The sequence below is a fragment of the Teleopsis dalmanni genome, chromosome 1 (assembly GCF_002237135.1).
Source record: "Teleopsis dalmanni isolate 2A chromosome 1, ASM223713v2, whole genome shotgun sequence".
NCBI lineage: Eukaryota > Metazoa > Arthropoda > Insecta > Diptera > Diopsidae > Teleopsis > Teleopsis dalmanni.
The window spans coordinates 169416233-169428417 of NC_051846.1; the positions used below are offsets into that span (position 1 = coordinate 169416233).

At 31.9% G+C, this 12185-nt stretch overlaps 2 protein-coding genes across 2 annotated transcripts; both read left to right on the forward strand.

The window, feature by feature from the left end:
• Positions 1-4940: 4940 nt before the first annotated feature.
• Positions 4941-6746, forward strand: LOC119670205 (the record flags this gene model as incomplete). Its single annotated transcript, XM_038080372.1, is given in 4 exon segments — positions 4941-5009; positions 5073-6286; positions 6359-6456; positions 6563-6746. Coding segments are annotated over 4 exon segments (1443 nt in total). The 3' UTR covers positions 6672-6746.
• Positions 6747-9382: 2636 nt separating this feature from the next.
• On the forward strand, positions 9383-10944 carry LOC119670210. Its single transcript, XM_038080385.1, has 4 exons — positions 9383-9757; positions 9827-10075; positions 10155-10346; positions 10427-10944. Exons 1-4 carry the CDS (start codon positions 9500-9502, stop codon positions 10781-10783), a joined length of 1056 nt encoding a protein of 351 aa, XP_037936313.1. The 5' UTR covers positions 9383-9499; the 3' UTR covers positions 10784-10944.
• Positions 10945-12185: the final 1241 nt, after the last annotated feature.

Sequence of the window (12185 nt, forward strand, 5' to 3'; positions counted from 1 at the left end):
CTGCAGGGGTCAGTGGCCCGCAGCTTCGGCTGTACTGACCATTGTTGTTGGCTTCGTAGTAATTGTGGTTAAAACTCAAACGTACGCGGGAAGAATGATTTGGTATTGGACTATCATTCGTTCGCCGTGGAGTGCGTTTCATACCGAGTGCTACAGCCCAAATTATAGCAGAGATTATAGGTAGGCCTCTCATCTCACCAAGGTGGAAGTTATGACTTACATGAATTTGTTCATTGGTACCGGCGGAATAAGGAAGGCTATTCCAATGGGGCGTTGATTGGCGCTTATATTAATACGTGTGTTAAGAGCACCGTGATGTTGAGCCATCAAGGCAGGGAATCACGTAAAACAATTTGAGACTTTTGTCATATGAATCCTCCGCCTCCGTTTATGATAATTCTATTTGCTCCTCATTACTTTCTTCGGAAATAATTCTCTACAAACACCAGAACAGACATATATAAACTGATAAAATTAAACTCCAAAATTCTCTTTCTTCCCTTATTACTGCTTACCTTGAAACAAAAAATGTGGCAAAGCATTGCAATCAAACTAGGGAGGTAGATATACATATTACAATTAGAAAAAAAAATAAATAAAAGTAGAGAAAATAGAACCTACAATGCTAAAAATTAAGCTGAAGCAATAACTGAGTCGTCGCGAATACCGAGCGTGTACTGTATATGGACGATAGGGCAGATTTCTTATAAATGTACTGTAAAACTTCAAATATTATAAAATTGATATAGTATATATATATATTAATGATCTCAATAATGAGAAGAACAGCTTCCATGTTGTCCTGGCAAATAACATTTTAATTTTAAACGGAATACAACTGCCATAGACATAAAAGATATTGTATTTACAATTCAAAATTAAGTGCAATAAAATTGCAGTAGAAATCAAGCAAAAGTAACCTTAAATGTATGAAACTCAATTGCAGAACTTAATTCATTTTCTATAGCTTCGAAGTCTCGACCCATATTGTGAACCAGGCAAAAGTCAACTTAGATAAGACCAGTTAATGGTTGCAATTGATTGACTTACCATGAAGCTCCTATTTATGAATATATTATATAGATAATATATAGATCTAATATATAACATAATATATTCAAATAAAATATATTAGATTTAACCAATTTGTGAAAAGATTATATATGTCAAGTGTTTAAATCTAAAGTTAACTGGTTCTCTTGTTTTTATAAAAAATCTTTGACTCCATTATCAATCTTGCTTTACCGCTTCTACTGTTCAAGTGCCTATAGTCACAGAGACTTTCCTGCAGTGTCCTGAATTCAGTGTTATAGACGTGTTTTTCACTGATATATCATTTTCCCTTATAACGACAGAAGTATGCAGAGGAAATCGATTTCGTAATTTGCGAAATAATTTTATAAAATTTTATTTTATAAAATTTTATATAGTTCATACTTTATTCGGATACCTTAGCGCTTGCCAATTCATAAGATTTTCATAGAAACTTACATTGAATACTTCTAGTGCTAATTTTTATCATTTTGTGTTAATGTTCATATTTAGTTATGATGAATTACATAAAGAATATAAATTTTGTCGGTCGAGAGGGTTTTGTGGCAACTGACTAGTGACCCCATAGTAATTCTCATAAGCAAATGGCAATTCCTTATCTGATATGCAAGTCGATATAGTCGTTAATATTAATGGATAATTATTTTAAACAGTACTGAATAACAACAACAACAAATTTTATTTATTTGATAGTTGAATTTTTAGATGACCATACACCCATACTGAGTATTTTATATACCCATCATCAGTGGTCTTGTTTTCACAAATAAATATGATATCTTTCGTATATAATCGTTATTTTTTAATAACGTTGAAAGTATAGTCGTCAAAAACTTTCTAACCATCCCAACGATGTACAGTTCTAACAGTAATCAATGTGTACTTCTTTTTGACCCCATTCACCGTTATTATTTTCACAGAATTGATAGGAGGAAAGACGCGAATAAACATTAGGCTTAATACGCTCAATGACGCCAATTTCGTCTACAGATACAAAATATTGTGCCATAACGTTAAACATCTGCCCGGAGAATAGTCACTTCAAAAAATAAATTAAATAGATTACAGGATGTTATATGAGACCACTTTGTCTAAAACCTCTCACGATATCAAAACGCATGTAATAAAGCATGAATATAGTACCGTACTTTGACGAATACGGGTACTTCTCAACGTTTTCCTGTAATCTGCAAGAATAAAACTTTATTTTTCTGAAGACATATTTAGACTATGAAATTAATATTTTTCTCTTTGTACAATATTTTTCAACAAATTTGTAAACGTATAAAAGAAAATTATTGATAGCTTATCTGCGTATGTGAAACAAAGAGAAATAAAAAAAAAATATCTTCTATTGACTAACATCCGAAATTTATAAATTTTGCAGATATCGATATTTACAATACAGTAAGCAGAGGACAAAGGGACTGAAAGCTTAAAGGTACCACTTTGGAGTGGCTGCCAATAATATTTAGAGTACAATATTACTTAGAGAATATTCTGAGCGGCATTAGAAACAAGGTTTTCTTCGTGAATATTACAGGATTGAAGGATCACATACAGTGATTTCTAAATTAACCAACATACTACGTTTAAGGATAAACTTTGGACGATTCCATAAGTCACCAGCTCATAATTAATACAGCAGAATTTTAAATAAACGTAGGGTCTTAGTTTGGAAGATTGAGTTTATTTTCAGTAGACCCTCGTCCAGTCAGTTTAAGTTTTTTTACAATGATCATACTATCATTTCAAAAACATACATTCTTAAACTGCAATCCAAAAAGATTTATAAGGCTCCCAGACACTCTTCATCCCTCTCATTCTTAATGAATTCTTTCTTATAAGGAAAGATTGACCGAATCGTATTCTATAACGATGCTGTATTCTAATTTAAAATTTTAAATCTTCAAATACTTATGCATAACTAATACTTTTTGATTAATTATATTACAAATAAAATAACCTATTACGAAAATATAAATTTAAGTAGTCTATTATATTATGAAATATGTATTAATATTATAATAAATAAAAATGAGTTCATAAATTTAAAAATTATGTGTGAGTAATAAAACAAAATAAATTTATTCTCCATTGAGATGTTAAAGAGATTACCACTCTAGTTTCTTTGTAGAAAGGTAATTGATTCATTATGTTGACTATAAGTCCACGTTATACAGCCAACATTTTAAAATCAAAGATTAACACTGAAAACCCAAAGCTAATTCGTGATTTAAATAAATTTATTGTTAATAAGATTGCTTAGTCTGATGAAGTGATAAACAGTAATCCAGTCAAGGCGTAAAGAGGGGTTTTGAAGATACCTCGCAGTTAATAGAGAGTAAAAGTGCTCTAGTTCAACTAGCTTCGACATAATAAGATGTGGAGTTTACAAGTTTACAATATAGCATTTTATATCACAGAAACGTTTGGTGGATTATTGGTTCAATTCATACCAGCGGCAACTTGGCATTTGAAAATCTTTTGCATTGTTTACATCGATTCTAAACTGTGTCTGCGAAAAAATTGAATTTAATAATAAACATTTTCGTGCGATTATTTTTCATGATTTTCGAGGCAGATTATCCGGAAAGATAATCTATCAACTTAGTTCGATATTTCGTGATGTCACACCACTGTAAAACTTAGCGACTGTAAAGCTCTGGTTCAATGAGTTCCACCGTGATCGCCGTTTTTCCACAACAAATTTCGTGAACGTTGTCCAAGAACAGCTGCTATACCAGAAAACATCGATGCAGTGACAGAAATGGGATGGGTCGGCATGTTATATACCGAAATATAGAGGGGTCCTTCGGTATTAGTGGGACTAGCACACATTTAATTTTACATATATATTAAGATGTCCCAAAGATATGTACCCATCGGATTCTTCATAATTTGTTAATCGACCAATAGAAGGCACGAGTTGATTGCTGCAAGGAAATAGTGAAAAAATATGGCCGAGGTGACTGAAAACATGTTTATGCATCATGACAAGTCTACCTAGTCCACAGTTTGAGTCTTTTAAACTGAACAGAACTCGAGAAAAGTTGTCCTCGGACGGAGCAACTTCAAGCACACAAACACAGTTTTTTCAGAAGAACCGGTCATATCGCAATTGAACCACTTGAATTTATCAATTGACATAAAATGGTCAATTCTGGTTTGTTGTACAACCATTTGCTTGCCGGATATCTTTGGAGAATTGGGCCAACCGTTGAAGGACTATCAGCCTGCACCACGACAAAGCGAGATCCCACACATCACCTCAAATAAAAGAATTGTTGAGCACTCAAAACATCGAATGTCATTCGTCTTACAGTCCCGACTAAGCACCCAATAAATTCTTCTTGTTCCCAAGCATTGAAGAAAAACACGTGGGGAGCGTTATTCTACGCCCGAACAGGCTGTTGAGACATACAAAATCCTGCTTTTGGAGATACCAACCTCAGAGTGACAAAACTGTTTCGAAAATTGGTTCAATCGGATGCAAAAAGGTATTGATAATCATGAAGAATATATCGAAAGACAATTAAACCATTTTCACTGATTAACCACTGTGGTTAACGTGTTATGCGCTAGACGCAAAAGGTAGCAATCATATAATCATATAATCATAATTCTTGCCGTCCCACTTCTATCAGAAAGTGATTTAAGTCGTCAAGTTGTCGTCGAAATTAAGGTGTAATATCTTTGGATTTCCCTATTCTATCAGAAATTGATTAAAGTCGTCAAGTTGCCGTTGGTGTGAATAGACCCATTTATTTAATTTTTGTTCTATTGATTTTAAAGACTGATTTAGCTATATGACTTTAATTTTTTTTCGTTTATTTCATATCGCAGTAAACAGGAAAGTCTCATTTTACTAAAACCCTAGCTGTGTGGTTGGTAATCATTATTCTTTGGCACAGATCTAATAAAACTTAAAAATATGGATGTTGAAGTTAATACCAGTAAGTTAATTTTATTTTGATTTTTTTGTTTGGAACACAGTTAAATCATTGATATGTTTTTAGTTTCTTTACAATTAACGGATTTAAATGAAGATTGCTTACTGCAGATATTCAATATGCTAAGTTTAGAAGATCAAATAAAAGTATCCAAAGTATGTACTCACTTTTTTGTGGTTTGCAAAAACGTATGGCGCAGAAATAAAAAATATCTGACGTTAGACTTTTCACAATGGAATGCCATGCTTCCACAAACCGGGGATTGTCAATATTTTTTAAATATCATGCAACCATACATAAAGGAATTTAAACATGATTTTGATGGAATCTATCAAATTCCGAATGAGCTAAAAAAATTTGTTGCAAAAGGTTTCCACAGTGTCGAACGTTGTGTTATATCAAGGGACGGTTACAACTCTCTCCAATATATAAGTATAATTGGTATGACCTTTATATATGAATTAGCCAAGCTGTTTCCAAACGTAAAGTATTTGCGCATCTGTGATGATATAACCGGGCAGTACCTCACATCTTTCCGCAGTTTAGAGGAATTGCATTTATACGAAAAAGAAGACAAGATCTTTGAATTGTATAATGATCATCTCGCCAACATTTGCATTGAGCTCAAAATGTTAAGGGTCCTCGACATACGCAACTTTAATGTGAGCGAATTACTACTAACGCATATTGATTGTTGTAACAACTTAGAGGTTTTGAAACTAAATCGTAACACCCTAGTCCCTGTGGTTCATAATATTTTACAACTACCAAAGCTAAAAACAGTTGTCGTACTATTTGATTTTAATATAAATTGTACTTCCATAGAGCATATAGATACGTTCAATTTTAAAGTTTTTCCAACTGTGGAGTTTTTTCATATAATAAACTCAGCAAGTAATCGCATCATTGGTATGAGCATGGATCATTATTATATGAACTTGATAGAAAATTGGGATGAAAATTTGAAAATATTTGATTATTGCAAACTAGAACACTTAGCACTTTGTGGATATCATTTTGATGATGTCCGATTGGAAAAGTACGCGAACATGAAAAATTTGAAGTCGCTCTGGTTCCGCATGTCCACAAGCGTGTCGAAATCTAATTTATTACGGTTCATTGAGTTTTGTCCTCAGTTGAGAGAGATTGATATTACCTGTTGTTGCGATTTAAATAGTAGTTTTTTATATGAAGCAATGGATCTCATTAAGAAACTTAAGCGTAAACCAATAACTTTGTACTATCAATTAAGTGGATTACAAGATGAAATTGAAATAATAGTAAGTATATACTGTGATAAGATTATTGTAAAAAATAAATGATATGACTTGAACATTTCTTTGTATTTTAAGAATCCTAAGTTTTGGAGTGAGCAGCAATACATTAATTGCATTTCTGGTTCACCAGAAAATAATGACTACGCCGAGAGGAGTTTCCATTTTGATTTTGAGTAATTATCAATAATTTTGATTAAGTATAATTATTTTATTTTGAGAACAATTTTTTTATAAATTATTAATAAATTACATAAACATATATGTCTTTAATATTTTCAGGAGTCTGGAACTCGAAACAAGTCATAAAGATACAGTGCAAGAAATAGAAAATGACAATAAAATTGAAACAACTCAATGTCAACTTAGTGACTCTAACGAAAATGTTTGAAATATTTTAAATATTAATTACAATTAATACAAAATTCATACAAGAGAAAATTAAAATATACCTTTATATGAACACTGATCAAAGTGAAAACTATAGAATTATTATTATTATTCATAATTATTGTTCTGAATTATTTAATTTCTAAATAAAAACTACATTGTTTCCAATGACAAGAAATATATTTCGAATAAAAAAAAGAGGTTATAGTCAATTGATTATTAAAACAAAACTAAGGGTAGGGTTCTTTTGTCCCTTAGTAGAGATTTGGGGGTGTTTCAAGTATTTCTCCATTTTTGACTGAATGTGACATAGCAAGTACATGAGTTATTCCACATTTACGCATACATTGTCCTATTAAAGAAATTTTTAAAGTCTTGACGCATTCCTTTGTAAACGACGTATTGAAATGTTGGAAAAGCGGAGGAGCACCTATATTGGAGTTGCATTTGATATTGTGTGAAAAAAGCAGAGCTTAGTTAAAAGAATGTATTTTATATATCAAACGAATGTATTTTAGCCTAGTTTTTACATATACCTATAAAAATCATTTCGATGTACCTATGTTAGCTTTTCCACTCAAGTTATCATAAAGCTTGCCTTTTTTTATAGAAAATACTGTAGTAACCAATACACTATATATGTATGTACTTAGCAGTAGCGTGACGTTAGTTTTTTGGCTAGGTGAACACAATTTGATCAAAACAGAATTCCAACTATAACATATTCCCCCTACTCCTGAGTTTTGTCCTTTCCACAAGCAAATAGCATACAAGACCATCAAAACAATTTATTTAAATGTTCGCAGCCTGTGATCCACTAGTTTTTATGGTAAATAGCTGTAGGAAAACGTCGACTTACCACCACAGTTTTCGACATTTTTACATCAGGTACCAAATTCCACATATCTGGAGTTGGTCTATTCATTTTATGAATTAAAATGAATCTTTTTTTCAAAAGATCGTTTAAGAAAAGATATCTGAATCAAATCTTTAATCACACATTTATCCATTTCTAAATATTATTTTTCACTTCAAATTTCTTTAATTTTTTTCTTTACTTTTATATTTGCTAGTATAAAATTACAATAATGGCTTTATTTTGGGTTTATTTTCAACCTCAACATAAGAGTAAGACACTGTCATGCATTCATTTACTCTTTTACTTTGTATTTACTATGAGCGGTTCATTTTTTTTTTTAACCATTTGCCCATATAAAACGGCAACCGTGACTTTGATTATATTTGCACGCTTTTTATGAACTTGGGGTTCAATTTGGTCGATTGAACCTCTCGTCAAATGTAAAGCGATTTTCACTCAGTCAATTCTATTCTCTTTTGTATTTACTTTGCATAACATTGGAGGTTCACTTTTTTATTGAACCTCTCGCACGCATTAATTTAAGAGTTATGATTATTTTACGTACAAATATGTACGTAATATGCAGGGCGTGTTTTCTCTATTATTTTTATATTTGTTTGTATGTTTTGTGTTGTGTATTCAATATTGAACATAGTCCCAATGTGAATGTTATTTCATTTGCATGCTTTGTAAGCAGCGCGGTGCAGTTTTTATTCTGAACCTTAGTATATTTTAATAGGAATGTGTTTTCTCTTATATTAATTATAAGTAATGTTGGGTGTAACTAACATATGTGTGATTTTGTTTGTATTGTACGTTTTGTGTTTATGTTTGGAACAGCTATTATAAAAAATGTTAAGTAACAAAATAGCGAGATTATTTACCTAATAAAAAAAAAGATCTAAAAAGGAAGCTTTGTTAAGGTGTTCAGTGAACACTCTGAGCCATTTGACGCCTCGCCTCTGGTACATAGAAATATGAATATATTGATTTATCACTAACTGATCTTGTTTTGTTATTTGTTGTATTTATAATTTTTTAAGAAAATTATTTTTAAATTTTATTATTGTAGTCCATCTTTTGCAGATAAGAGTTTTCCATTACAATGAATAGTCAAACTCTTTTGGAAACTCTTTATTAATAATTCATTAATTATTGATTTCACACAATCTTTTTGGCTTCCTTTATGATTTCGCTGTATAATGGATTTACGAATCCAAATTAAGTTGAAAGTCATATCCACAGTTCACGTTCTATTGTTAGAGAGGTTTCTGGTCTAGTAATAAGGGATTAATATATAACAAGATTCATACACTTTTATCGTCTTTCACGTTAAAAGATTTGAAGTAAAAAAATATATTCGTGAAAAAACAAGTATATGTTATAATTCGAAAATTAAATGATATCTTTTTTTATTTATAACATAAATTATTTAAATTTTATGTGATATCAGGAATTTTTTAAAATGATTTGGGAATCACTGGATAGTTACAAAAGCTTCTTTTTAGATTGGTCTGTGTGCTTTATGGTATTAAATGTCATGGAAGGAAACACTTTTTCGAAATTAAATAAAGAAATCTTTCTGAGGACTACCGCAAAAGGATGAAAAGAGCTTTGGAGCAGTATGAATAGCTGGTGCGTGTCTTGACTAAACTGGAAACGAAGACTTGCAAAGCTTAAAGCTCTGCACTTTAAGTATCCTTCAATAAAATCAACCCTGTTTCTTGCGCATTTTGTATAAAGCACATTGCCATAACAATAGAAAAACAAGTTTTCTTTGACTTTGGAAAAAATACAAATAAAATATGTTTAAAAAGTAAAATTATATTTCATATTAAATGTAATTATTTTTATTGAAGTTTTTGTAATTTTACATTTTTATAATTTTTTATTTATGCGTTTTTTAATTAACACAACATTACGTCTTGAAATAATTTGGAGTGAAGTAGAGTGTGTAGGTGGGAACTAAAATGGAAACCGAAAACTGGAGAGAATTTTTGGACAGCATCGAAAAAAATTGTGAGACCGCAATAAAGGAAAACCATATCAAAGTACTAGACTACGCTTTGACCTTGCCGAAAAAGTTGCGTAATCGTGTATCTGCAATTATCCCATATAAATATAAGGACTTTGATAAGTATGCTTTTTTCATAGAACCAATTAAAAAGCAAGTTGACTCTGATGATGAAGCAGAGGAATATAGCAGCGATTCTGATAAACGACAAAAAGTAATTTTATTATATATTTTTTGAAGGTATATCTTGTCCACAATAAGAATTATTTTAATCACAAAATAGGCGTCATTTACTGAAAGCGAGTGTTCTGAAGTTGAATTCTTAGAAGAAAATCATAAAGGTTTCACACTAGTTTTGGAAACGCCACAACAGGTAGAGGAAACTCAATCGAAGCAGTCAGTAAACTGGCAAACAACATATCTAAATCAGCAACGTAAGGATCGCATTAAATGGAATACAAAAATATATGATATGGAAATACCGTTATTAGAGAAGACTCTGGATGAGCAGGCTGTGGAATTAATGGATGCGGTGAGTGTACACTTTTCATAACTAATAATACACTGATAACGACAAAAGCAATAATAATAATATACACTTTCTCTAATAGGCGGCAGAGCGTTTTTGTGATTGGTTAAATTCTATTGGCACTCCTAACCTAGAAACCGCACTGACGAAGGAAAACTTAAAGACACTTTTCGCCATTGAAGCAGACAAAACATTTTTAGCCACGATACAAACCAATCCAAAGCACATAAAAGCGTTGCCGAAAACTGTTGCCACCAAATTAAATTTACCAGAGGTGGGTAATGCAGTGCATCTTAGCTCAGACTTACTCACATTTGACAATAATTTATACATTTTTTTTACTTTTCACTGCAGAGCACGCTCGAGTACAAATACAATAAAGCAATTAAGGACCGACTAGAGGAAATACCAGAGAAATATTCTTCTGTTGCGTTTGGAAGAACAATACCAGTTTCACAACGACCATGGCTACCTACTACAAGGCGGGAGCCCATCACAACTACATTTCCCGAAGATATTGCTTCTTTCTCAAAGTTATTCAAGGGCATTAATCATCTCAGTACAACCCAAAAATTGGTCGATTTCTATAAGGAGCGTCCTCATTTGGAGAAACCTGCTTATTTGGTAAAGATTGGAGAATTTGAGCGTCAACAAGGAGTTGTCGAAAGGGAGGGTATTCCACTCTACACAAAATTAAAATTAAAGTACTAGGAATGTCGCAGTTTTTTTGGAAAATATCTTGGCATACAACAAAATCCGATGTATCTTTCACTAAATATGGTATAAGCAAAGTCTTGTAGGCTATCGATGCACAATCCTTAATTAAATCAAATTAACTTTGTAAAAGTGGAATAAATTGCATCAAAATTGTACTTAATAAAAATTTTTAATGCAATTACTGGGTTTTAAATATTATGTTCCTCCAAGGCCATAATGATTCACTAACATGTAAGTTGATGTGATATACAAATCATATAAAAATTTAAATAGATTTGCAGGATGTGTATCATAACCTAAATCTAGCGCGTGTTGTGTATGACACAATTCCGATTTCACAGGAAATCGGAATTGCTCTATACGAAGATATTGCTCAATTTTTGAGATATCCGGCTTTAAAGGTGGAAATTCTTATATGGAAACCATCAACAGTAAATAGATGTATCTAATTGTTACATACAATTGAAGAGCAATAATGAAGAATATTGTACTTACTAAGAACTTATTAAAAGAGCACACATTTATTGTAGTATATATGTAAAAGGATGGCAACACTATTTTATTTGTGGAAGCTAGTTGTCGGGAGTTCGAAGTAATATCTCATAAATATTTATACCAATATATACTTATTACGCTTATTTCGATATTATTATATAAAATATTCTACATATATGTAATTAATGTTTGGAAAATATTCTGGTTTTATTTTTTTGAATTTTATACGATATTAACCATGCTAGTCTAACGCCTTATGCAATCTATCTGCCAGTACATCTCTTACTGTGAAGAAAAGGTTTTACCGCCTAAAAAGTCATATTCCAACCGAAAAAATATTAATTAGATAATGCCAGGTCTGGAGAATATGGCGAGTGTAAGGGTGTACCGTTTCTAAGTTGTAGAAGCTTTTGACAGGTTATCAAACTACATTGTGACCGAAAAGTTTTCGGGAAATTTTAAATAAAACGCAAAATTCTTAACCTTCATCAATATTTATTTTATCTCCTTCAAAATATGCTCCATTAGAAGCGATACACAAATGCCAACGTTTCTTCCAATCATAAAAACATTTTTTATAGGCGCTTTCCGGTATGGCTTTGAGTTCCCTCTGCGAATTCTGTTTTACGTCTTCTATGGATTCAAAACGCGTTCCTCTGAGTGGTAATTTGAGGTTGGGAAACAGGAAAAAGTCACACGGTGCAAGATCAGGTGAATACGGTGGCTGTTCGATGGTATTTATTGAATGTTTGGCCTTAAAATCGTTGATAATGTTGAACAAATTGAGGTGAATCGGAACAAGCCGGGCGTTGACACGTCGCATACACAAATTGTCCACCAAAATCAAACGAGCCATCTCACGACCGATGCCTAGCTCTCGTGCTATCTCTCTAACACTCAC

What these genes read in the sequence shown, in the direction of transcription:
- LOC119670210 (XM_038080385.1), top strand. Translation starts at nt 9,500, where the DNA reads ATGGAAACCGAAAACTGGAGAGAATTTTTGGACAGCATCGAAAAAAAT. An exon ending in ATTCTGATAAACGACAAAAA is followed by an intron (nt 9,758 to 9,826) that starts GTAATTTTATTA and finishes ATCACAAAATAG; the next exon opens with GCGTCATTTACTGAAAGCGA. An exon ending in CTGTGGAATTAATGGATGCG is followed by an intron (nt 10,076 to 10,154) that starts GTGAGTGTACAC and finishes TTTCTCTAATAG; the next exon opens with GCGGCAGAGCGTTTTTGTGA.